A 27,655-nucleotide genomic window follows, 5' to 3' on the forward strand; every position below is an offset into this window, starting at 1 on the left:
ATTTTAGTACCATTGTTACAACACTAATCCTGCCAAACTCGGATATAGCATAGCATAGACAATTTTTATTGTTTTCTTTTAAATTTTTGGTATCGGCCATCCGGCGTCCCGCTTGGTCCCGCGTCACCCGCGTCATTGTAGGACGCCATTACTTTAGTGTAATTTTATTGAAAAAATATTTTATTTTATTAAAGTTAACTTGACTGTAGACTGTAGTAGATATGGCTGAAAAATATGATAAAAATGGATACAACAGTGGTGACTTCAAACGTAATACCACACAAGAGCAACCGCAAGAACCGGAACACGAGCAAGATGGCGAAGATACTTCCAAACTAAACGAAAAAGCCGGTGAATATATGAGGGAATTACTCAGTGAAAAAATTAAAATCAATAATGCCAAATTCCCGATTTCATCGAAGCTCATCGATCAAGGTAGGCATTCTGTATTCAAACATGCAACATTATAAAATGTCCTCCAAAACAGCTATGCATTCTAGATATTATATACAGTGTTCTACATATTAATAACTGAATATACCAAACTATACCAAATTCCCGGAAATACCTTCACAATTATACTTTTCAATGCATCATCTAATAATGCGACTAATCTCAAAATCTAGCCCACATAAAGTTTTATAAAATAATCAATGCCAGTAAAGTTGGCATGTGACTACCTAGTACCTTGTAGATCTCTACATCCACATCATAGCAACATGTTTGAACATGTCCAAGTCATTGACCTCTACGTCTTGTTTTTTGTCTCGGAAAATAACCTTATACCCAGAACAGTCAAAAATTACCACAATACTGAAAATTCTTCGGCTGAGTTCATAAATACCATAAGAATAACCTTACCCCTGTAAGACAGCTTGCAAGATGGCCCTGATTGGTGATCTTACCTTAGGAAAAACAAAATAAATTATATATACAAAGAATACTTTTCAAATAACAGCTCTGAGCAGACCTATTATACCTATTATTGTATACACAAATGAACAATGCTAATATGCTAGCCTATTTAGCGAGCGCAGTGGAATACCAAACAATACTTTGTAATTCAAGGTGTTGAATGGTATTCCTACTGTTTTTGGTTGGTGGTATCTCTTACCATCTGGAGAAAGACAAGCTAGTCTCATCATTCAAAGCAATAAAAAGAAGTCTTAATTTAACGTGAACCAAGAGAAACCCATAATTAAAATGTAATTTATTAAATAAATGGGATAGCACTTATTGGTTTCTTGTTACTGCTTGCCTGTTAATATATATTGTAAATCTACAAATTCTTTACATTCAGATTAATGTAAATTTTCTGATCTTTATTATGAACAAAAATATAGCTATTGGAGGATAAGGTATAAAAGGTGTAAAAAGCAGTTGAGATAAATAACAAGTTGTATGAATCATAACTGTAAGCCAAATACAAGCTGATAAGGTCAAACTTGCTATGAAAATGATAATGAGTAAGCTAAGATTTAATTTGTTATAAAAATATTTGTCCTTAAATAATTAACATTATGTTGTAATTGCATATTGATTGACTCAACAATTGTTCTTCATAGATAACAGCTTTTGTGAGATAAAATGATGAGAAAATTGACAAAAGTATCATTTATGGTTATATCTTTGAGTAGCTTTTGCTTTCATCTCTACTCACATGAAAGTTTTTCTAAGATTACATTCCTGTGTTATATTTTCCTGGGATTAAATAAGACATATATTTTAAGTTAGACCTCTAGCAATACATCTGTGAAAGCTGCATTAAATTCCATGTGGTATTTTGCATGATGCATGTACAAACATACAGACAAGAAATTTAAAAACTTGTTTTGGCTTCAGTAGTTGTAATTAACCACAATTGTAGTTATTTTCAGTATATATAAAATGCAGATATTCAGTTTATTCAAATTTAATTATCTATTTATTTTTAAATTATAATTTAGAGCAGTTTATTCACATTCTTGCAAAATGGGTCATAAATATTTTTTTATTGCCAAATGAGTGCATAAATCTGACAGGAACCCTCTTCATTTACCCAATATCGAACAGTCCCACATAATTGTGTCAAGAAAAACTGGCGAGTGTAATTATATCTCATCAATCAACACTATGTGGACTCTAAACCACTTACCATCTGATGCAACAATATCACATTGTCAACATTTCGGTGCAAGTTATTTTTTTTTTTTGCAGAGGTGGCTAAAGTACAGGCAACTGGCAGGGTGCCTCTCAAAGACGGCAAGTACCTTGATGTGTACAGAGACAAACCCACAAAGGTCACTGTCAAAGTACTGGTGCCCATCAAGGACCATCCTAAGGTAAGATAATGAAAACTGAAATAACCACAAATTCTAGATCTAAAGTTGAACAGGTGCAAAAAATTTGCACATGTTTGTATTTATTTATATATATTATTACTATTGAATGATGTTTTCTATATGGAAACTAGCAATTTGAGTACTTGCGGAAACAGCTTTATACAAAAAATAAAGCTAACTTAAATTGTGTATGTTACATTCAAAAATTAACACTAAAATACAGTGGATGGCAAGAACCGGGCAACTGTCTGGGGCCTCACAAGGTGCCTTGGAGGACAATTTTAAGCATTTCAATTTTGAAACTTAAAATAATGGAGCTTTATTATTTTTGGCTTTGCTAGAGCATCGCATTTTTTTTTTTAACATGCAGCCTTGAGTTGTTTTTTTTTACCTCGCCTAGTTTAAAGCCACCATATATTTTTTTAAGACTACAACTATTATTAATAAACTTAAAATCAGTTCATGTTCAACCAGTTTACGTATGCTCATCATTATTACCACAACCATTACCATTTCGACTAGTTCAGTGTAAGAAACACCATATTTTACCAAAATTTGGTCTTTTATATTTACATACCAAACATAAATCCTTGTTCGGACACCAAACCCAATACAATGTATCTTGCTATTATACAAAATTTTGGGTTTATCAAAGAAATATTCAGCTTGTCTATATATATACTCACTTTTAAGTTATTTAAAACCTTATAATAATTATTCTCCTTAGGATTTCATAGTTTTAAAAAGTATTCATTAGTTTATATTACATTTGTCCATAGTTCAACTTTGTGGGAAAGCTTCTTGGACCCAAAGGTAATACAATGAAGAGTCTGCAAGAGGAGACCATGTGCAAAATGGCTGTTCTTGGCAGGGGGTCAATGAGGGATAGGTAAGTCAATTATAAACTTAATATACAAGATGATTTAACATTTCCATTGGCTTTAGTTTCAGTTTCTGTATTATTTTCCTTATATTTTTACAGCCAGACGGAAGCCTACTGCTGAAATATATAGCTTGTTCTTGGTTATTCTTTGTTACTTATCCTTTCCAACTATACAGGCAAAAGGAGGAAGAGCTGCGCAACTCCCTCGATCCTAAATACACGCATCTCATGGACGAGTTGCATGTAGAGATTACTGCGCTCGCGCCGCCTGCGGAGGCGCATGCGCGCATCGCGTACGCGCTCGCCGAGGTGAAGAAGTACCTCACTCCAGACACTTCTGACATGATGTGGCAGACGCCAATGAGGGAGATGGAACGGCCTGATGCTTATCATGGTAAGTTTGTTATCATGGTGTGATGAGCAAGCTGTTTGTCTGTCATGGCTAGTCATACATCATAGCAAGCAAAACTTTGAATTATATGTCAGTGTGTGGCACTTAACTGCTTTTGCTACCTTAAGACACGTCACCGGTGCAATATTACAAGGTCCTATGGTAACTACTGTTGCAAAAAATCATTATTGTTGTCCCTTTATTTATTATTTGGGTTTATTGGATTTTGCAAATAAATACACATCAAATAATGTAGTATAATATATAATTCAATTTGTACAATACATATAACATAGAACTTTGTAAAAGTGAGCCAGTAAATCATTATAACTTATAGTATCCAGAAATTGGTTATTAACAAAATGAAGTGCAATTTAGTACATTTAATTAAAGGTTTTGTTTGTTTTTATTATTTGTTAACATTAGCGACTTTAACTCATCAGGCGAGTGACTTACTTGTCATTTAGTGATGTGGATATCTTGGTACATTTGCTATATTTAATAAATGTTGAACATGACTCGCGCTATAACTTTTTGTAGTTATTAGCTTGTATGTGTTTATGGGCACATATTTCAGACCACATATTTTGTATGCATGCGTTATGCATAAAAAAAACTTGATTCTATGTTGGATAGGCCCATAGAATTACCCCCAATTCACCCCCCCCCCCCCCCTACCCCCAATTCACTCTAATGGTTAAAACACAAGCTTTGTAAAAATGTTACTGCATGAACCCAAGTAAATCATTAATAAAAGTTTTAAAAAAATTCTAATCCTTTATTTCTGCGCACGGAAAAACGCATAATTGTAGAGTCGCTTCCTACATCACATGAGACCTACAAAACTGGATAAATATGGGTGTTTTCGTCTCTCCCTTCCCTTAAAAAGGGAAAAAGGGATGCTATATACCTACGTATATAAAACCGCGTGTCATAATGCTCCTCGGGTCAAATATCAGCTTGCCTATACAGAGTTGTGAGCTTCAAGTAGGTTAATATAGTGTGTACGCTTGAAGTATTTAAGTGGGTTTTTTTGTGAGACCGGCTGAGTAGTAAACTTACTACCTCAATATGTTTATATATTTTTATACATTTGACTGTACGGGACGCCTTGCTGAGTTATACCTGTTACTTTTATTTATTTATCATCGGTTTTTCATTTGGTTATTGGTTTTTATTTCACGAATGATTATTTTAGTATTGAGTTCCTCATCCATCTATCTAAAAATGAAGTTACTAATTTTGTCCCTTTCTTCCTATTTCAAATTATAATTTAAGTGTAAAAAAAAACTAATTTTAGCGTATTTGGTGATAATAATTATTATTTGTTTATAAGAGAAATAATCAACCAGTAACCAATGATTTATATCCGCTCCTTATCCTAACTCCTTGGGCAAGTGTAGGTTGACTGGAAGGAATAATATCTGTCACAGTTTATTTTCTTTAATTAAATAAAATTTTATATCGAAAAAGAATTATTATCCTTAAAACACCAACAACAATTGGCTTTGACATAACATAAATGTGGGTAGTCAAAAACTTCCAGTAACACACACGCCCGTACCACGGCCGCCATGAACCGTGTGGGTTGTCGGCAGATGCCGGTGAGCAGCGGCGGCCGCTCCTCGCGAACCCCCCACCGCACCCGCAGCCCAAGCGCGTCCTGTACAGTGCGTGCACGGTGACGCCACGCTCGTACACGTACCGCGACCCGGTCGTTAGTAGTGTTGTGCCGGCAGGTGCCCGGCCCCCGCCGCCGCGCGTGCCGCCGCCGCGCGTGCCTCCGCCCCGCGTGCCGCCACCCCGCGGCCCGCCGCCGCCGCCCAAGACCAAGGTGTTCAGCATACTGGACCGCGCACGCACGGCCATGGAGTCCTCCTATAGCTACGAGGACCCGTACGGAGCACAGCCCGAGCCGCCGGTCAGTTGATGTATCCGTAGCTTACATGTCTACATAAGTATTTGTACATTCCTATTTATGATACTAAAATATTTAATAGTTAGTTAACAAAATTTAATGATTTTACACGAAGTTTACAAGAAGCTATGTTACTGGAATTATAATTATCTCGATTCCAGATCCGCGGGCCTCCCCGCGCTTCAGAGGCGGACATGTACTACGAGCGTCCTCACGAGCGCTACTACGAGGAAGAGAGTTACTACAAGGAGGAGCCGCGCGAGTACAAGTCTGCGCGCGAGGTGGGCACGCGCCGGCCCACCACGCATGCGCCACACGCCGCACACGCGCCGCACGCGCCCCACGCGCAACAACGCCACTACGGCGCACGCTCATCGCCCTACGCTCGCCCGCCTAAGCACGTGTAGGTACTAGGTGCTAGCACACGCGTACAAGTCGACTACACTATTAAACAGAATCATAAATTCCGTACAAAAATTAATTGAGAATTCGTCACATCTAAAGTTGGTAAATTTTGTATCATTTGTAATCGGCCATTGAAGATTTCAGCCTTATGGTTGTTTAAATATTCTATAAATTGTTAAAGAATTATCAGTTTCTTCACAAAGTGCCTTGATTAAATAGGTATTCGCGTAAATTTTTAGTCCAGTAAAATTAACATATTGAAGGATCATACTTTCATCGCAGATCGACTTAAAACATTTGCGTCTCGCATGATGTCTTGGCTTAGTGCGTCCCGATCAGCGATTATGGCCTCGCGAGGCAATTTCGTTATTCACGTCATTTTATAAATTATATTTATACGGGAGCCTCGCAATAAATTATATACTGCTCAAACAATAACGTATGTCAAAATGTATTAAAAGTTTAGCAGTAATTCATTTTCAAAATTACAGGCCTACCCAAAAGAAGCGCGCAATGTAAGTCGACGGTGAGTAAAATACAGTTGGACGCAAACTAATGACCTCAAATATATGGCAGTAAGCAAATCAAGACAAACAAATAATAAACTCGGAAGAAAACCTCGACTTGCGTATCAACTAATAATAAAAAAAAAAACAAAAACATTCAAAATGAAAACATTGATGATTTGCTGACAAATTATGTTAATTTAATTAATTTTATCATATTTTCATAGTGTAGGTACAAAAGTACATAAATATATCATATACAAAAAAAATGCATAAAAAGCAATAATTAATTTCCGTGTTAAAAAAAGGGTTATTCGTAACCAAAAGAAAATTTATGCATTAAGATACTATTATAGGCAACTAATATTTTTTTATAAATTTCAACATGTTTTAAGTAAAAATATGCACGTGGATTTTTAAAATTAAGAATATAATCGTAAAAAATAGTTGTAGTATAAATAATAATTAATTTTAACGGTATAATATACAGCTTTTCGATGAGTCTGAGGTGAAACATGTTGAACAAAATACAATTGTATTGCAAAATTTGTGTGACTAAAAATAAAAAAATATACAAAAATTTAAATCGTGATTTTAATTTATGTAACATTACTGCCAACCTAAATTGAAGAAGTGATGCCAATTTTTTTCATAATGAATATTGGACATCAGGTTTCAAATCAAACAATAATAAGATAAAAGAAATCGCCTGCACTTGTTTCATTTTTAAATACTGCAATGATAAAAACTATAATTTATTTCAATACATTTGAGTAAAAAAAAATATAAAATATGTTGGGTTGATTGGGGTGGTTTTATAAAATACATAATCAAGCATATTCAACGAAATATTTTATATTTGTCAATTTTGAAATTAAATTATAGTACTACATTCAAATGGCAAACTGAAAAAACATTTTATGAATAATGGCCAACTAATTGAAACAATAATTAAAAATAAAACTAAAATGGTCAAAGTACATTGCAGAATCTCAAATCTAATATGAAAAAACTTACAATTTAAATAGTATATTATGTAACAATATTATCCTAAAATACACTGACCTGCGAGAAACAGCTTCACTCAACATGAGGGGTAAGTCCACCGCATTTACATTTTAATTTTTTCAAAAACTCCTACGCCATGCCAGAGTGACAACACACGCCTCTTATATAGAAATTCTCTATAAAGGTTTATGACACCACCAGTGCGGCAAAATACACCTTGCGTGTCAAAATGAGCGCTACAGAAGTGAGTCGACACACGCCGATATGTAACCAATGCGCAAACACGTCTCTTATGCGCCACAAGCTCGTAGCGCTCATTTTCACACGTTAGGTGTATTTTGCCGCACTGGCATGACGTTCATGTGTCTCGAAACAACGCACTATACGTTGTGTTTTCGTAGCAGCAACTCCATAATAAATCGTCTTGTAAAGCACCCATTGTATGAAGTAGTACAATATAATATTTCCAGCATGCTTATATATACCATTTTCTTCTATTTAATATGTATGTCAAGTATTTTGTCCAACTGGGTATACTGGGTTCGATACCTAGGATAAGAAACTAGAAATTGGAGGTTACGTAAAAACTGCTTGGGTTTGGATGTTTGTCAGGTGGCAATAGGTTCGATCCTATTGCATCATGAACAGGACATTATTCCTGGCCAGCTATACTGAGAAAGGAAACAAAAAAGAAAGAGGGGAGTCCATATATATATTTTTTTACATTAAAAAAGTTTTCGACACAGCTTGACCTGTCTGTGGAAAAAGTTTCCATTTTTAAATCTACTATGCCTACGTTATTGCTTTTTTTATCAATAAAGACTTGCGTCCTAAATTGGTGGTTTCATTTAAAATGCCCTTGCTAGTGTACAAATGTTTATTTAAAGAATACATGAGTAGAAATAAATATACTTTAACCAAAATATATAGCTTAAATAATTTCAGAATACAACACAAGAATACTTTAGAAAATTATGTCTTACTCAATTCAAGTTTCATTAAGTGCATTTCTAATGTTTTTCTCACAATTCTTACAGACTAGATTAGCAAAAAAAAATATATGTAGTTGGAATAAGTGCCACTTTTACTTAGATCAAATGCTTCAATAAATTCAGTTAAGTCGTCTTTATGTTCTGACATATCTAGTTGCCAAAATAAGAGTAAATTTATTATTATATTGCAATCGGCAATCAGTAACATACCCTATGTTACTAATAATGGCTTTTTAGTCATGTCATGCCCCAGACCGATGGAGCAAGGTTTTCTGGAAGCCACAAACATGCAAGACAGATGACCTCATAAGTTGGAGGAGATCGCTGGATGCGGACCTCTTATTATAAGATGATCTGAAAATCTTTGTGTTCAGCAGTGGTCATCCTGTGACTGATGATGTCGTCACCATATTTTTTTTACATTATGTGGTAGTGACAGCAAAATAATTGATTTTAAAGTGACATTCTAATTGAAGCAGCTTCCTAAAATTTTACATCCCTATTCATAAACATTCAAAGTAACTTGTGAAAGTTTATGATTAAGTTTTACACTAAAACAACCTTTCCAGAAGGTTACCTTGGTGCAAACATTGTACCATACTAGTCTGAAGTGTTCTGTATAACTATGAGTATGAATTCCCTGTCTGGTGCTATCAGTATCTCATGTCTCCTACTCCTCACGCGCAGGAATGTTAGCTCATTTGTGGAGTCCTGGAAAGAGTGGAAAATTATTGATCACAAAAAATATAACCTAAAGTAATCTTGATTTTAATATGTTTAAACAAATAATGGACGTGAAAATAAAACTGGTGTGGCCATGAACACTAGTCTTTGAAATTGGAGAAATGTAAAATACAAAACTACTTATTTTAATTTGAGCTATTTCTACCTAATTTGAATTTCATGTTACATATAGTTTGATATTATTTTATCCTGCAAGGAAATATATAGTATGTCATGAAATAAACAAAATATGCTCATCAAAAAATATATGCAGTAATCAGTAAATTAACTCCCATTTGCTATTTTTGGGATGTAAGAATACATTTTTCATGTCAATATCCCAAAGGAATGTTCCAAGGTACCTACTAATTCACATTTCTAAGGCAATGGCTTTTGCTTAAAAAGGGCAATGTTATACTTGTTATGGTAAGACTTTCTTAAACCAGGATATAAAAAAGCTCATTGTTTTTTAAATGCATCATTCTCAAATTTTGAATATTTAAGTCAAAACATGAGAATCTACAAGGGAATAAATTGTAAAATGTAAAAATACTAAATTAGTTAACCAAATTAAAACATGCCCTCATCGCAAACAGCCACAATGGTCTTAGGTGGTTGCCAACAATCAACTGTTAGAATATATATTTTAAAATGTAAATAACTTAATATTGAAGTATTTTTGTAGGTATAGTTGCCAGATGAGTGCTAAACACATAATATTTTGTATTATGATTAAAAAGAAAAATACCATTTCACGAACGACATTCCTTGCTTTTTCTGTGAGCTGCCCTATGAGTCCTGCGTAGAGAACCGACGTCGCATTATCCAAAGAACTTTTGATAGGTATACCTGAAAATATTACACCCTTCAATTATATTGAAAATTTCATCTTGATATCTATGTATAATTGACAAGTGAGGACGTAGGACACTATTTTCTAGAAAAGAAAGTCGATAAATCCATAGCAACTATAAGGAATTGATCAAACCTTCGTGGTTTACAATGACGACTCCCATTACGCCCTTATGGGCTTGAATTCTTTTGATGGTCTCCTCAACTTCGGTCGCCTGCAAGCAGAATCACACATTATTAAGACGCTCGTTTTTCGAACACATAAATCACCAAATACGAGGAATTTATACCATTTTAACGATTTTATTAAAATTATAAACTTTCACAGAGAGAACAGCACTGATGACAAACCACGAATGAATGAAAATAAAATCAGTGACGTTATTGAATGAATGAAACATTAAATAGGCTTGACACACACTTAGAAACAAAAAAGTCTTACTTTAAAAATGCTCTTGATAAAATAAATACGCTACATGCATCGTATCATTATGTTTGATTTCAATAACATATTTTTATTTGTATATATGTATTTCCTTATTTCAAAAAGAAAGAATTAATTGTAAATCGACTAAAATGTTCTGATATTTTGACTATATAATCTGTATTAGAGCTCGGAGTAGTGAATAAAATTAGCTTATATTTATAATCTGTTCCTAAGTAGGCAACAAAATCTGACAAAATCGGAGATTTGACAAAACGACACATCTTTTTGGTTACAAAAATGATTTTTTGTGATGTTTATTATACAAAAGTACAAAGGGAATAAATCACAAAAGCTTATTGTTCAATGTAACATTGGCTAAGATGCACCGGTATTGAGAAAACAATGAACGATTGCGCGGCGGAATGCAGCGAAGCTTTAGATCCTCGAGTACAGGTGAAAATAATCGATATTTTGAAGGTAACAGTGGAATTGAGACACTTTTTCGGCGATTGACAATAAACGGGCAATTAAGTGGAACGTATGCGGAATTAAACAACAATTGGCACAGATTTGAAAGTGTTTTGGCATTGATAAAATATTCCTGAAATATTTTTAGTTTTGCCGATTACGATGTTATTATGCAATTACAATAATTTTATTTTTTCAGGGATAAATAATAAGTTAATTTCTCTGACGAACAACAATTATTTTGTGATAATATATCTATCTAAGTAGTTTAAAATTACTATATTTAGAAAGAATACTATTACTATTTTCGCACTTACGCAAAATATTTTAATTTTTTAAACTTAGCCGACAAATATTTAAATCTCTTTTCTCTTCTACAAAGGCATCACATTCATGATTCCTCTCCCTTCCTAGTTCCACTAGTGATAATTTACCATGAGAATCAAATTAATTATGATGGCCTAATCCTATTAGATTTTATTTATAAATTAAGGGAGGGAGGAGGAGGGATGGTCCTGGACTTGAACCAATAAGTGTAAATGAAAGGTCCTGGGTTTAAATCTACAGGTTTTCTAACACTGGATATTTTTATAACATTTTATATAGAATGGAATCTCTGGAGGGTTGATGTGATGCAGGCAATCAAAAATGAAAAAAAGTCCGCATTGTATCTTTAAAATGCATGAAGGATCTGCAATTATGTTTCCTATAGAATTAATAACATTTTCCAATATAGATTCCAGAGAAAGTATTGATATATTGTCTTAAAATATTTTTAGCTTCCAGGGTACATTAGCTACTCTTCTAAATAGCATAAAAATTCACTATACTTACAATCATGTGCCATTTAGAGAAAGATAATTGATTCTAGTATTTATATTCCATAATTATACAAAATTAAATTTTGATCTTATAACACAGCCTCCAAATTATATTATAAATTCTAAAATATAAGCAACAGTTTTAACATAATCAAATTGATTTGTTGTCCAGAATTTTATATCCAATATTATAGTTCCTTTAGCTGCCTTAACCACAACTTTGTGAGATTCGGAAAATACAAATTCTTCACTCATGTCACAGTAATTTGACTTACTATAATCTTTACCAACTGTTTACCATAATCTTTTTCCAGGACATTCAATGAAGTACAAATAGAGTTAAAACTTAGAGGATCCATAGTATTTTCCCTTTCCCTTATAAATTTTATCCCTAATATAAAATGTCCATAGTTATAAAAGTATTTTAATTGTTATTTAGATATAATAATAATTATTCTTATAAATTCTTTTAACGTATCATAAGTGCAACTTTGTTCACCTATGTGATAAATAAATTATTTTATTTTATTTATTTTTATTTAAGCTATCAAGACAAGAAGAATTATCCAATTATAATATAGTGTTTAAACCACCACTCTATTTCACAGATAGAGCTAGAGCGTCTAAACACAGCAACAGATGAGATAAACCGTCTCGAAGTAGAGTTGGATGAGGCGCGACTCGCGTTCCGAAGGCTGCTGGCCGAGGGACACCTGCGCATCCAGCAGCTCACGAAGAAGCTCGGGACTAGTGTGCACAAAGCAAGGCCGTATTATGAAGCCAGGTTTAGAGCTAATATTGTAAGTATGGTTTATTTAATTGACTTTGTATAGACACATTAATTACATACTTATACTATTACTATCTTTTGCTCCAGGAGTTTTCCAGAATGAAAGTCCTGTTATATATTTGCCCAGGGTCTTAAACTATCTCTTTACCAAATTTTAAATCCGTTAAGTTGATTTTGAGAAAATCAATCATTTACAGACAGACTGGAAAGGGGACTTTATTTTATAATATATATAGATATAAAACTGAAGCGTTTGTTTGTATGTTTGTTTGAACGCGTAAATCTATTATAAGGGCTTATACCGTCATGCTATACATTTTTGGTTTGCGATTTACAAAGCAATAAAATCTTATGTGTTATAAATAATAGATTATTTTGGATACACATCTATGATTGTTGGGTCTTCATCAGACTTCCCAAGAGCTTCAGGCGGCGACGGTGACGTACGACAAGGCGAACAGCGCGCACGCTGCGGCACGAGAGATGGTCTACCTGGCGGAGCAGGGCCTGGCGCGGCTGGCCGAGGGAGCGGACGGAGGGGTCACACTCGACCCGGCCTGGCAAGAGATGCTCAACCACGCCACGCATAGGGTCAACCAGGTGAGGTATAGAAGTATGGGCTCAATAACATGCTTATATATGGTGCGCACGTTATCTGGGTGCGCACCCCAAGTCGGTTTGGTGTAGATGCATAGTTTTCTGGTGGCTTCATCGATAACGTGGAGCATGTGGCTGCGAAAAGTGAGCCTCTCATTTTGAACATACTAATAGACACAGAGCTAATATATTAATTCTCTTCGTACTTGCTTTTGGATACGATGGAAATGCACCCAGAATCGTACACACTATAAATTGTTTGCAAGAATTGAAGAAACATCATCCATATAAAGGATCTTGTCACCCATATCTGACGTGATTATGGGACATGTAAAGTGTGTAAAGTTAATAAAGTACCCTTGCCGAACATCAAAACGAAGCTAAAAATATCCGAACCATGCATAATACAAATATTAATTTGCATTAGACACAATATATTTGACCACTAATAAGTCAAATGAAATATCGTTAAAGTCTTACCCCCTTGTTCATAAAAGTTATTTATATAAGGACAGTTTTGCTGTGATAACAAGTCTGTTTCTCAGCTTTGTTTATCTGACGGCTTACTGTTTGTTCAGGCTCGTTTATCTGACAGCTAACTAGATTAAAGTTGTATCTCAATATTAGCCAATCACAACGGCCCTATGTCTACGCACTGCGAAAGCTGCCATGCCGTCAGAACTGAGAAACATACTTGTTATTACAGCAATGCTCCGTCCTTAATAAATAAAGTCTATGACTATGGGGGTTAATATTGAAAAGTGAAAGATACATACAAGCGTTTTTACTCAACATTTTTTTCATAGTCCATACCCGAAATTCTATTTGCATTTATTCAACTACCCGATTTCTAAGGCGGAGTCGGATCGAGCTCACGCCACGGTGACGCAGCGGACCAAGGCAGCGTCGCATAGAGCCGCCACGGCCCTGGTTCAACAATTACAAAACTCGCTCAAAAGGCACATAGCCAAGTCCAGGTATGTGATCATAGACAATTATAGACTATTATGCACATTGAGAGTTTAGTCTGTAAAAATCTCTATGCCTTCTTTCGTAGTATTTTGGATATGATATTGGCGAATTTTGTGTGTTTTGAATATTATAAGTGAATATGTTTTATTAATTATGAATGCTATAAAAAACATGTATTTCTTTTTTAAAATTCTAAAATAGTTCCAAGGATTCAATTTCCCACAGTAAATTTTATTAATTATGAACAATTAAAAAGTGACTTTTGTATATTTAATACTTTCATCTCACGTGTATCTTTAAAATAATAAAAAAAAATCGATACATACAGAATTCGTCATGGCCATTTATCGATTATATTAAACCTTATCGATACACAATAAGGTGTCATCACTTTTGAGCTTGCAAATCTTTGCTTTGAAGGTCAACAGAAAGTAAAAAAAATATATATATATTTTAAATTATTATTATGCATTAAAAATAATGTATTATCAGATTTGACTTTCAGAGCGACGAATTAATGAACTGTTTAAGAAAAGTACTACAATTCTGCATTTTGATACTTGTAGTTACGTTAGATTGGTATATACTTTCATTAACTAACTTTCTGTAGAATGTAATGTCCTTTAGGTACAGTCGTGTGCAAAAATCAATGTAAAAAAACTGTTCATATTGAAAACATAGTAAAACATGGTTAATCAATATCGCTCGACAAATAATGCCAATAGAACTGTGGTTTTTAAGTTGCTTTACATCCACTATTATCCAAATGTAAATTTTTTTACTTTATAACATCAATATGACTTTAAAAAAAAGCCTTTTCAATCACCCATAAAAAGATCGAAGGTTACGTCAAGCTAGCATACATTCATGAGCACCGATAATCACATTTTAACATAAACATCATTAACCTACCTTGCTTCTTTATTCGGATATTGCAAAATACACCTGATGGTAAGTGGAATAGTGTCGAAATACGAGTGACCAGCGACGAGAGATGATTACCTATCGCCAATCGACACAAGTTGCCTCAACATAGTCGCATAATTTTTTTAAATTTTTTTTTTTTTTTTGCCACTTTTTTTTTCACTCATTCCCTGACCACGCATACGGCTGTACCACAATGACCCGTATACTTGCTTGTCTAGCACAGAGCATCGGCCGAGCACCGCCCGCCACCGCCTAGCTAGCTCACTCGGTACTTTGATTTTATTTATATGCATGTATTTTTGTTTGTAATGCATGTGTAACGGCCGATTCCGATAAACTAACTCTAAGTTCAAGTATTACGTAACGCAATTTTTGAAGCTTTTTTAGACCCCCCACTCTCCCATGTAACGCGCCGTAACGTTTTCCTGTATCCACCCCTCCAAAAGTTACGTAACTCTAAAGTGATGTTTTTTTTCATTATTCACAATTATGTGACGCAAAGTACCGGAAAATCACTAAAATACCTTTGTTATTGTTATAAAATAAAGAAAAAAACAATGGTACATAACGCGTTGTACGACTACCCCCCCCCCCCCCCCGCCACCCCTGTAACTTATCGTAACGTTTTACGAGACCCTTCCAAATTACGTTACGTATAACTTGAACGGCCCCGAACCTTAAACTACAGGTTATTGGTAAGAATGAACCAATTGCAATAAGTCATCGTTGAATGTGTCAAACGAGCTTCATTCTGATTGGTCTATTTTTACTATAGCGGTTTAGTTTGTTTGTAGGTTTCGGCCATACGTGAAGGGCAGAAGTAAGCGATCGATATTTGAAAGCAATGTATATATGGTGGGTGTAGCTGTTATAAGCCGCGTTTGCAATACGTAAACAAGGTGCAAGTTGGATGCAGTTCAAGTAGTAGAAAAGTAAATGTGCAAACAGGCCGTTAGTGCGGGTAGTTTTGAACTTACACGCAAGTATGACGTCATATCGGCTTCTTGCAAAATTAAACTAGAAAAAAATTGCTGATATAAAGGAATTTTGGCCATCATTTTAACTGGTGAGATTAATATAGTCCCACCATATAAAGTGTCATTTTCCCGTGTCCGTCAAATAAAGCATGCAGTATATGCCTTCTGTTCATATATTGTTACACAAATATCAGTCGTTTAAATGCCCTTTTTATGTTGTTAAAAATGTGTCGTATAGCATGTGCTAATGTTCTAGAAAATATAAATATGGTAAGTTGATGTGAATGTTATGTATGTATTCTCTTACCTATGCAATTGACAACATTTAATTTTTTCAACATACCAAAATGTTTATATTTTATGAAACTAGATCTAAAATGATGAGACCCATATTTTTTCTTTTTTCGAAATGCAAATATTTTCATTCATGATTTTCACTTTGAATTTTATTTTATTCTAAAACGACGTAAGCTCCAAATGACGTCACATATACGGCTCAAAACGCAGTGACCTTTGCTTTCCAGTAAAAAAAAATGTAGTGACCGTTTTTTTGTTTCTGTCTCTCTCGTTGAAAGTGACAGTTGTGACGTATCTATTGTAATATTGACATTTGACATTGACAAAAGACGGTGTCTTAGTTTTTTAAATAAATAATAAGGTGGACCAAGGAACTATTTCATTCAACCGTATATGTGACGTCATCAAGCCTTTTTCGGTTTTTAATTTTTTTCTTCGAAATTAAGTATTAAAAAAACATTAAAAAATCATAATCGAACTCAGAGTAGAAAAATTAAGAAATGGTATTTTTGTTTTAGGCACGTTTACATTTTGAAATGTTGTCAATTGAAGTTGTCAAGGTTTTTTTCAAAAATCATAGAGAATAAAGATAGAATCGACTTGATCTGTAAATTAAAAATATATGTTATAGTATTTAAAGTTTATTATGTAATTTTTGAAGGTGGTTATTAGGAAAGCTAACTTAACTAATGTAGTTGCTGGAAGTTGGTTTTAAGGAATTTTACTGATTATATAATTTTACTAGATCTGCATGTGGAAGTTTTGGTTAAATTGATGTAGTGATCAAGATAAATTAACAATTTTTTTTACCAAATAACCATTTCTTATTAGGATTCTTAGCGAAGTTAGAATACTAGAAATATCAGACATTATCGTATTAAACTTTCCCACACTGCAATGCAGACAAGTCGATGCAAGTAATGATGATTTACTAAAATCAGACTTGGGTGAATGGAAATAGAGTCAAAAATGTTCTACTAAATAAGTCTGACCGAGCCATAACTGTTTATTTTAAGACCATATTTCGAGGAGAAGGCGCGCATCAACACAGCTCTTGAAGCTCAGAAGGCCAGGATCCAGACGCTGGAGGAGCAGGTGGCTGAGGCCAAGCAGCAGTACTCTTCGGCGTTGAGGAACTTGGAGAGGATATCTGATGAGATCCACCGGCATCGGTCTAGGAGGCAGTCGGCTCGGAATGGTGAGCATACTGTCATGCTACATGCATGGCAGTATTCTGGGCAACTGGCCCCCTCTCCTTTTCCCCTCCTCTCTAACCCCAGCTCTCTTTCTCTATCTCACTTTTCTTCCTCCCCCTAGATTTTGTGTAGGTAGCCATTGTTTTATAAACTGGTGTTGAAACCATGATTTTCTGTGCACCACCACAAAAACACAAAATATCATTGACGTAAAATTCTCTGCTAAATTAATTCTCATGAAAATTGCCATACAAGTAATCGAATTAGAATACATATTATTTTATCTTGTAAAAGTGCAAAATAGAAAGTTTATAAGTGGTCTTTCATCTTTTCAGACGTAGACCAGTCAACAATAACGGACACGGCGAGCGACACCAACACGACGGTGAGCGACAAACTGGAGGAGCTGTGCGAGTCCAGCTCGGAGGCGAACGTGCGCGAGTGGCTCCGGCGCAGTGCGGATGCGCGCGCGCCGCAGGACGCCGACACCTGGACCGAGATAGACCTGGACACGTCTAGCCCGGAGGAGGTGAGTACAAACTGGAGGAGCTGTGCGAGTCCAGCTCGGAGGCGAACGTGCGCGAGTGGCTCCGGCGCAGTGCGGATGCGCGCGCGCCGCAGGACGCCGACACCTGGACCGAGATAGACCTGGACACGTCTAGCCCGGAGGAGGTGAGTACAAACTGGAGGAGCTGTGCGAGTCCAGCTCGGAGGCGAACGTGCGCGAGTGGCTCCGGCGCAGTGCGGATGCGCGCGCGCCGCAGGACGCCGACAACCTGGACCGAGATAGACCTGGACACGTCTAGCCCGGAGGAGGTGAGTACAAACTGGAGGAGCTGTGCGAGTCCAGCTCGGAGGCGAACGTGCGCGAGTGGCTCCGGCGCAGTGCGGATGCGCGCGCGCCGCAGGACGCCGACACCTGGACCGAGATAGACCTGGACACGTCTAGCCCGGAGGAGGTGAGTACAAACTGGAGGAGCTGTGCGAGTCCAGCTCGGAGGCGAACGTGCGCGAGTGGCTCCGGCGCAGTGCGGATGCGCGCGCGCCGCAGGACGCCGACACCTGGACCGAGATAGACCTGGACACGTCTAGCCCGGAGGAGGTGAGTACAAACTGGAGGAGCTGTGCGAGTCCAGCTCGGAGGCGAACGTGCGCGAGTGGCTCCGGCGCAGTGCGGATGCGCGCGCGCCGCAGGACGCCGACACCTGGACCGAGATAGACCTGGACACGTCTAGCCCGGAGGAGGTGAGTACAAACTGGAGGAGCTGTGCGAGTCCAGCTCGGAGGCGAACGTGCGCGAGTGGCTCCGGCGCAGTGCGGATGCGCGCGCGCCGCAGGACGCCGACACCTGGACCGAGATAGACCTGGACACGTCTAGCCCGGAGGAGGTTGGTACAAACTAGAGGAGCTGTGCAAGTCTTACCGATGCTTACATTCCGCACGTCTTTGAGTAACATGTCCGCCATAAAAAACTTTCCAATCTTCATTTTGCGCTAACAAAGGTGTCCCACATTTTCACACCACACTTCACTTATAACTTAGTGTGTCCAAAATTTCCCCAGGTGAGCTTCGAGAAATGCTGCCTCAGACCGCGTTCTACCCCAGAGAAGCTGTCACCCCCAAGTCCTCAGGAGTCGAAAGTGTCCGCAGCGTCTCCGCGTCGCATCATCAGGACGGCGGAGAGGAATGCGTGTATCCGCGCTGAATTAGAAAAAGGTCGCCGCCAGAGTTTGGACGCTCTGCTGCATGATACTGGGGAGAAGGTCAAGGAGATGTTTCAAGGTCAGTATGATCGAGGTCATCAGTGTGTTTCTCAATAATGAAAGTTATTAGACTTTACTTTAATAAACGTCCCCCATCGGCCATTTCGATAACTTTCTAGAAAATGGATCAATGGGATTTTTTTTTTATATATTGTTATCTATTTTGTTTGGTTTATTCTTAGAATTCGATCCAATATTACAATTAGGATCGTTTATTGAAAACAGCCGTTAGTGATTGACAATGACATAGCCAGTATTATAGAGTGTCAGACAGGGTTGCCACGGTTGTGTATGTGTGTGGTGGTGCAGGGCTGTCGCTGTTCGGCGAGCGGCGCGGGTCGATGTCTGCGCCGCGCACGCCGCGCCGCGCCGCCTCCCCGCGCGCGCGCCGCTCGCCGCGCTCGCCGGCGCGCACCGACGGCTCCTCCGCCTCCGACGAGCGCTACTCCGACACCGACAGCCTCGCCAGGTACACACGCACACACACACACACGCACGCACACACACACGCACACACACGCACGCACGCACACACACGCACGCACGCACAGAATATATACAAAGATTCAGTTTCACGTGTTCTTAGCTCATTTGCGTTGAGAGTATACTGAGTCATCCTTGTCCATTAGCCTACGGACGCCTTCTCATCCAGTAAATTTATTTAATATTGATCTTTAACTTGTCACTGTGAATCTAGGTTGTGGATCGATTCCATCGAGAGTCCCTTATTTTCATATAGCGATTATTCTATAAATGTTTATTCATCGGTAAAACTAAAATCTATTTAATTTATCATACTATTTTTCGTAACAAAATTTATTAGTATCATTTTTAACTTAGTACAAACGATATATTATCGTATGAATTTAATCTGACAGTGCATTTTTATTCAATGCTCATATCATTGAACATTGCTTATAGTCAATTTTAAAACAAAAAATTACATCAATTACATAAAAACGCCTCTAAATAATTCAACAAAAATATATAAGACTTTTTAGTATACTTATATAAAAATTATATGTTTCCAGCGTGGAGATGCTGACAGACGATCAGATAGCGTCGCTGATGCTGGACGCGCAGCTGGAGGCGGTGTGCGAGCGCCTCGCCGGCGTCGCCGTGCGCCGCTCGCCCGACGGACGGTACTAACCGGTGAGGCGCGGGGGGACGTGCACGGCATAGTCGCCCTACTGCACCTGACGGTAAGTAGAGTGTGGTCTAATGAAATGTCGACTGACGAGAGATTACACCTCGACAGTCGATACAACGCCGGCCTGTTAGAACCGGATATACACTGGCTGGTCCCGGACACACTAGTGGGCCACTGTGGTTATAAATTAGCTTAGCATTTGATCTGTAATTGGCATTAAACTTGTTCCCTTATTAATAGACTTTTTTATCCAAGGACGGAGCATTGCTGTGATAACAAGTCTGTTTCTCAGTGCTGACGACATGGCAGGATTCGCAGTGCGTAGACATAGGGCCGTTGTGATTGACTAATATTGAGATACAACTTGAATCTAGTTGGCTGTCAGATAAACAAAGCTGAGCAACAGACTTGTTATCACAGCAATGCACCGTCCTTAGATAAAAAACGATTATGAATAAGAGGGTTAAACTTACAAAACCCATAAAAATTACAGATATGTTGGCTTCAATATTATGTTAATTTTTTTATTGTTTCAGATGTTGTTAATAGATAGAGAAGAGCAAAGGTAACGACAAATAGTTGTAGTAAATTAAGAATTGCTTTAGTAACAATAGTACATGATCAGTACATTCCGAGGAGTAGCGTTATTTTCACAAAGTTATGGGATTGGTGCGACTTTTTGTCGCACGAATTTGAAACATATATTACATCAACAAATGTTGAATGAATAAAAAGAGCCAACGGTACCTAATCGCACGTCCTTACATTTGAAGTAATCAAATGTCTTCATAGGACAATAACGTTCAGGCATTTCAATTATAAAAGTGGATTGTCTATCAAATTGCTTTATTAAAATTCGTGCATATACTTACCTTACATTTGGTAAGTTAGAATTTTATAAAAATGCCCTGTGTTGAAGTTAGTCTAGGGATTTCTATCGAAAGTTTATGTGGCAGTGCGATTAAAAATCGCACGACAAAGAGTCGTCATTTTGAGTTCCCAATCACAAAACTAGTCGATAATAAAATATTTGCCTACACGCATAATATAAGTACATTGCCTAGTGAATCGTAAGAAATATTTCGTCGAATAAGGTTTAATTAAAAAGTATAAAGCGATCAAAACAATAAAAAGTAATCATTGCATTCTCATAAAAAATATCATAATATTAAAGCATAATGCTAAAAATTAAATTTGTTCAAATCTCCAAAAATGAAAGGGAAATAGGAAAATAAAATAGGTCTAACAGGACGTCTTTGGACGTCTTTTAATACACATGAATTCAAATAGAAATAGTACAATGTCAATTTTAATGGTGCGTAGAGTCCATACTTATTAGGATTTTTATCCTAATATAGCTCTTAATACAAACCATTTACTTAATATTTGACATTCTCCCTCCCCTATCTTCCCTTTTAAATATTCTTAAGCACAAACTCTTTAAAATCTATTGGCGGTACTATACATAAATCTCGATTGGTTTAAAAAGTGGAATTCGTGGTATTATAGACAGTATAATGGAAGAATATCGTCGAACTACAGATTTAATCAACGAGAAAGTTCTGACGTCTAATAACGTCGTTAACATCTAGCTTACGTCTAAAGACGTTGATAGCTTTTATTAAAAAAATCATCTGTAATGCTTTCGTAATTTCTCAAATATACTACCATTCCACTGATTTCAAGACGAACTACGAGCAAAAGCTAGTATAACGCTTATAACATTAAACTAAGTTTGTTGAGATGTAGATGTGTAGGTTGTTAGAAAAAAAAATTACTAGCATTAAGTGAAACGATAATAAACTGCACTGGAGTTTATAATGTGGCCATCTCTAGGTTTGACTGAAGACTTGGTTTTTGGAATGCTGGTGCGACAGAGAAACATGAGTATTTGGGGGTGTCAGTTTTAAGAAATATCAGGTTGAGATTTTTTTATTGTTATCAATTGCTCTATGGAATGCTGGTGCGACAGAGAAACGAGACTATTTTCAGTTGTCAGTTTTAATAAAAATCGGGCACTTGATTTTTGCAATTTGCAAGATAATGGAATGGTTGAGATTTTTTTTTATTCTTTTCAACTTGAGTTTTACTTATCTGATTCCTCGAAAGCATAATAATAAAATGTAAGGAACTTAAAAATGTCTACACTAAAGTTCAAAAGTAACTAATGCAGATACAATAAATCCACAGCAAAATGAAAATAGAATAACTAATAGAGTAACTTAGCAATAAAAAGCAATAATAGATTAATAAATAGATATTAATAGTAAATAAGTAATGTTAAAGATCTCCATATTTGTTCCAATATCCGTCGACCTATTTTAACAGTAACTAATTATTTGGCTTAAAATATAAATATCCAGAGCAGAATTATTAAGTGTTGCCACATTAAAAACTCCAGTGAACAAGTTATACTGTAGTTAGACAGAATGCCTAAAATCACTTGCCTATATAAATTATATTTAATATATTCTAGAATAATAGATCTGATTGTTGTACGAGTTGTGAAAAATCTTTATTATTTTAAGAATATTTCGTGCATTAAAAAAAATAACAGGAGTGAATAAAATTCATTTTGCTTTATTGTCTGTCGTTATAATATTGATCTATTGATCCAAAGATAGTAATCAAGTTATAAAAATAACATATGCATATTGTAATGTTTTCATCTTTTTTGTAAACCGTTTTAACTATCTTGCGTTGTTTTATCTTACTAATGCGAATATTTTTAAAAATGTTCGGATGTTTGCTATGAGTAAACGCAAAAACAACTGAACGAATTTGAATGAAAATAGAGACACGGGTAGAAAATGTCATAGATTAACACACAGGCTACCTTTCATCCAGATAATTTGCACCATTGACAAAAATATTTAAATACATAGCGCTGGGGTCGTACGGTGTTTTAGGAACTTTTTGTAGCGAAAAATGCATTTCATACGAGCGACGCCGCGAGCATCACTAAGTTTTTTTTTTTACTAAGAATATCAGTTAAACAAGTTCTCGTCTCAATTTCGGTATGTAAAGTACAAATGTGTGCCATGTTTGATACATCACGCTGTGATATTTAATACCGCGATATAATTTGTTAAGCAAAGGACTTATGACAGAGACAGGCGGCTTTTTATTTTGTACAAATTTGACTCATTACCATATTGCTACAAACCTAAAAGCTCAACATCCAATCTGTAAAAGCCAAAGGCTGATTACAGATAAAAAAATAAAACATAAATTGTTCTATTATAATGAAAATAGACGGATTTTGGAAGGATTCCGCCTGATTCGTTTTTTTGTCAACTGTATTAATTGAATATGTGATTTTACATTTATAATAAGTTTCATTTTATATCGTCAAAGTAGTAATTTTTAGATAGTTTTTTTTGCTTTTATGGACTTGTCGATATTTTAGTAATAACAGAATAATACGTTTATTAAACATATTTTTATAACTATAACAAAGATTTTTGTTTATGTCAATATTTAATTAGTGAAAAAAACCTAATTTCGACAACTATAAGTATATCAAACGATTTTTTAGCTTAGTTTCACATATCCTTGCCCATAAGTATGCCACAAACACCATAGTCATTTTGTTTCTCGATATCTCAGACCGAACTCGGAATTTTTCGTCTCGAAAAATCGAGACTAGAAATACAATACTCCGGCGTTTTATTGAATAAAAGTATGAGACGTACAAGCCACTTTCTTGATGGTTATAATGCCCAATAATAACTATATTATCGATTGCTATCAATATTTTTACTTAAAAGTTTAACGAATTGTACGGAATGTTTTTAACAAATATGATTTTTCACACTCGCACACGTTTAATATAAGTATAAATGTGCATTTTATATTAATTTTGATACTGCAGTATTATTTTAAGTTACGACATATTATTTTTGTATATATCAGCCATTTTGTGTGCACAGTCATCATGAATAAAAAAATACCTAATAAAAATAAAAAAAAAAAATCAGTAGAAAAATTCTATTAAATAAGCAAATAAACAGTTCGACCTTTGTGAATTTTACAAATCGATACGATGGCGGAAGACACCTGATTCAAGCGTTTCTGTTTATTTCAATATTTAATTGTATTCGTATTTGAAAATAGCGAAAGGTTTTGCGTCTTGAACTTTTTTTAAAAAAATACTAATGCAATTAGCTTTTCAACAGACGAATATAAAGGAACACGAATATGACGAATATATAGTGACCGTTATTATATGTATACCTGGACCTTCCTGATCGTCCGCCCAATCCCAGTGAAATTTCGAGTAATATAAAAAATCAATTCGAAAAAGAAAATTGTTTTGATGACTGTACATAACCCGCCAAGTGTACATATAAGTTAATATAGTTTTACTCATAAAAAAATAATAATCTTGCTCTCTAATTTTATAATATATAAATATTCATTTAAATAATATCCCACACATTTTGTTTGTATAATTATTTCGCAATCCACTGATTTTTAACGACGGCAACTTTGGCTAAAAAATATTAATAAATGGCAACTCTGTTGTTTTTGTATGCAATTTAAATTATTTCGCATTATACATGATGGTGTACGTAATTATTATTTAAGTCTTCCAATGCGTTTGTTGATCCTGTTGTGTGTTTTGAAATTTTATTTACATGTCGACTCGGCATTGTACATTGTGAGAGGGTCGGACACGAATTACGTAAAGGAAAGTTTGAATGGATCTCATGTGTCGAATAGGTTTCGCTGGCACAGATGACACTTGTTGTTTACACTGTTTTCAAGGTTTTTTCTATTTGAGACTAACGCCAATTTTATTTGGAAAAAAGTCGAAATATAGGTCATATTTTTTGTCCTTACATAAACCTTTTTAAACGTGAAACGGTGCAGATATATTCACCATACCATATTATTGTGAAGTTATTTTCCATTTGAGGATAATTTACGCAAACTTTGATTAGAAAAATGTTCGTTACGTCGAAAATTTATGACTATCATTCTCAGTTCCCACTTTTAATCTCAAGATCATGTAGATATATTCAACTTAATCATTCAGATGTCGACTGTTGACGTAATTTGTAACCGACTCTCATTCGAAATTGTTATAAATTTTAGAAATATAGCGGGTGTTGTAATTGTGTAAAATTTTTTAATGTAAAATCAATTAGAGGTAAAGTATTCATTATAAAAAAGGGGTGTAAATAGGCTTTGTAATGAGTTTCAATGGCACAGGCAATGAGGTAACTACAAAAGGAATATATAGCTGCGATACTCACAAATGTGCTGTCAGCCGCATAAGTAGATGAATAAATACAAAATTGCTAATCGCGTTCAATATTTTCTGTCCGTTTCAATAATCGATTTTCTTTAGTACAATATTTTTTATAATATAAACTTTATTTTATATTAAGATATATTATTGAAATTAATAACTAGCAGTGTTTTGAAGTATTTAATGTGTTCACTTACTTTATGGCTGACTGTACATTATAATTAAATATGTAATTATTATTTTTACAAACATATTCACGCTTTTTTCCCCGATGGGGTAGGCAAAGGCGCAACTAATGTATTAATTTTTCGCCTTGTATATTTCGTCTCATACTCTGATGGGTCGAGCCTATCGCCATATAAAAACCGGGACTTCAAAACTACAAACACACCGAAATACAACTACGCCACTAACGCAGTAATCAAACAATCATTAAAATATTTTACACTGCATACCACCTTGTATAAATTGTCCTAGTGAATAGAATGCGTATAGCTTGACTCGCACAAAACGTTTGTCATGTATATTTCGTTATATACATTTGCCGGCTAGCCAATGGAACATGTGTTTAAATATGCCGTGAAAAATTTATACAATATTTTTATCTCTTTGGTCTATTTAGTTTAATACAATTATTTATAAAAATATATAATTATGTTTTATATAATATTTTTTTCTGTATCACGTCAACAAAATAATTTATTTTTGAGCTTTTTCAAGAGTTATAATGAAAGGTGTTCGTGAGGTTTACCAAAAAAAATTGGTATCTATAAAAATATAATGTGATATGTAACGGCATATTTAATCATTTTCTCCCTTTATAATTGTTATTGGTAGTTACATATTAACTATTAACATTGGATGGTTTAACGTTAACAAATAACTTTTTACATTAACACAATTAAAGTATTCTAATAACGTTAAGGTTTAAAAGTGGAATCCAAAAACAAATAGATGCATATATATGATCGTAAAGATCGAAACGCTGCCAATGAGCCTCTGAATAAGGCAGTTATTGATAAAAACGTACACATTCGTCTAATGATGGATTTATGTGCCAGTTTTTGTTGAAATTCATCATCTTAGCATTCATATCCCAGCTTTTTTAGCCGTCACAATTACCCTTAGAAAAAGTAAATACATTCGCTATATTTTTTACGCTATATTATAATTAAATATAATGACATTTGCAAATCACTATGTGAGTGTTGCATCGATTGTTACCCTATATTGTGTGTGGCAGAGTTTAAAATATTGTGAAGCATTATCAGTATTCAAAAATTACTGCTTTATTGATTTTTTGTTCTGTGAATAATGGATTGATCTAAAATACTCATTAAATATATTTTTATTTTATAATTTATGAGCATAATATACATTTTTATTGTAAAATATTTTCGCATACAACATACAGATTTTTTTTTATACAGCCCTACTTTAAGTATTTAATTTTTAATAAAATACCAATACTCATAGTTTAAAAATGATTTGTCTCATTTCTCTGCCGTTAAATATCAAAATGAAAAGAGTAGATATAAAAAAATTGTAAAACTTTTGTTAATATGATGGTGAAGAACTGCAATAGTTCTACAATCAATTTGCAGGAAAATCGTATGTAACCCTCGTGCGGTGTTGGTGCGTCCGGCGATAGCTTTAAAACGATATTATTTCGCTGTATGTGATATTAAATCTGTACAAACGTTAGTTACATTGTGATATGCGTATGTTTAGCTCCTGGATAAATACTGATCAAGTTTTTGCTGATTGACAGTCGCATTTGGAGAAAAAAGTTTGACAGGTTGATGAGAAAATTGTGAAATAGGCTTATCAGTGAAGAATAGAGTTGGAGATAGTGATTTTCAGTCAGTAGTTTGGTCAGTATTGTGTGAGGGCTCATTGTGTACATATGTGTTGATAACTCGCCTTCAAATAAATATATGATAATTAATTTATGTTTTATTTAATACCTGGAATGAAATAGTTAATGCCCATGACAAGCTGTGATCAGTTAAAA

General features: G+C 35.3%; 3 protein-coding genes across 4 annotated transcripts; 2 read left to right on the plus strand and 1 right to left on the minus strand.

The window, feature by feature from the left end:
* The first annotated feature begins 80 nt into the window (after positions 1 to 80).
* LOC115445903 (KH domain-containing, RNA-binding, signal transduction-associated protein 2) lies at positions 81 to 7,010 on the plus strand. 2 transcript variants are annotated; one of them, XM_037440363.1, is made up of 7 exons: positions 81 to 435; positions 2,197 to 2,321; positions 3,101 to 3,210; positions 3,381 to 3,598; positions 5,194 to 5,516; positions 5,675 to 5,916; positions 6,410 to 7,010. In XM_037440363.1, exons 1-7 carry the CDS (start codon positions 222 to 224, stop codon positions 6,435 to 6,437), a joined length of 1,260 nt encoding a protein of 419 aa, XP_037296260.1. In that variant the 5' UTR covers positions 81 to 221; the 3' UTR covers positions 6,438 to 7,010. The 2 variants fall into 2 exon arrangements, with proteins under 2 accessions (XP_037296260.1, XP_030028261.1); XM_030172401.2 differs by having other exon boundaries at positions 82 to 435; positions 5,335 to 5,516.
* A 1,285-nt stretch (positions 7,011 to 8,295) lies between these two features.
* On the minus strand, positions 8,296 to 10,390 carry LOC115445904 (dynein light chain roadblock-type 2). The gene is made up of 4 exons (XM_030172402.2): positions 10,290 to 10,390; positions 10,136 to 10,214; positions 9,896 to 9,996; positions 8,296 to 9,135 (listed from the first exon to the last, which is right to left on the minus strand). The coding sequence occupies exons 1-4, from the start codon at positions 10,290 to 10,292 to the stop codon at positions 9,025 to 9,027; spliced, it is 294 nt and encodes a 97-aa protein (XP_030028262.1). The 5' UTR covers positions 10,293 to 10,390; the 3' UTR covers positions 8,296 to 9,024.
* A 283-nt stretch (positions 10,391 to 10,673) lies between these two features.
* On the plus strand, positions 10,674 to 27,589 carry LOC115445887 (SH3 domain-binding protein 5-like). The gene is made up of 10 exons (XM_030172376.2): positions 10,674 to 10,879; positions 12,324 to 12,515; positions 12,917 to 13,105; positions 13,958 to 14,079; positions 17,292 to 17,473; positions 17,807 to 18,000; positions 19,034 to 19,253; positions 19,544 to 19,703; positions 20,266 to 20,436; positions 20,921 to 27,589. Exons 1-9 carry the CDS (start codon positions 10,829 to 10,831, stop codon positions 20,381 to 20,383), a joined length of 1,428 nt encoding a protein of 475 aa, XP_030028236.1. The 5' UTR covers positions 10,674 to 10,828; the 3' UTR covers positions 20,384 to 20,436; positions 20,921 to 27,589.
* Positions 27,590 to 27,655: the final 66 nt, after the last annotated feature.

Source organism: Manduca sexta, chromosome 4 (genome assembly GCF_014839805.1).
Source record: "Manduca sexta isolate Smith_Timp_Sample1 chromosome 4, JHU_Msex_v1.0, whole genome shotgun sequence".
NCBI classification, from domain to species: domain Eukaryota; kingdom Metazoa; phylum Arthropoda; class Insecta; order Lepidoptera; family Sphingidae; genus Manduca; species Manduca sexta.

Bases quoted from the DNA above. Each gene is read 5' to 3' on its own strand.
- LOC115445904 (XM_030172402.2), bottom strand. The intron at 9,997-10,135 runs GTTTGATCAATT...TAATATTTTCAG, and splicing joins CGTCATTGTAAACCACGAAG to GTATACCTATCAAAAGTTCT. The intron at 9,136-9,895 runs GTATTTTTCTTT...CACTCTTTCCAG, and splicing joins GGAATGTCGTTCGTGAAATG to GACTCCACAAATGAGCTAAC.
- LOC115445903 (XM_037440363.1), top strand. From the start codon at position 222: ATGGCTGAAAAATATGATAAAAATGGATACAACAGTGGTGACTTCAAA. The intron at 2,322-3,100 runs GTAAGATAATGA...ATTTGTCCATAG, and splicing joins CCATCAAGGACCATCCTAAG to TTCAACTTTGTGGGAAAGCT. The intron at 5,917-6,409 runs GTAGGTACTAGG...TCAAAATTACAG, and splicing joins GCTCGCCCGCCTAAGCACGT to GCCTACCCAAAAGAAGCGCG.
- LOC115445887 (XM_030172376.2), top strand. From the start codon at position 10,829: ATGAACGATTGCGCGGCGGAATGCAGCGAAGCTTTAGATCCTCGAGTA. The intron at 17,474-17,806 runs GTGAGCATACTG...TCATCTTTTCAG, and splicing joins GAGGCAGTCGGCTCGGAATG to ACGTAGACCAGTCAACAATA. The intron at 19,254-19,543 runs GTCAGTATGATC...GTGGTGGTGCAG, and splicing joins GGTCAAGGAGATGTTTCAAG to GGCTGTCGCTGTTCGGCGAG.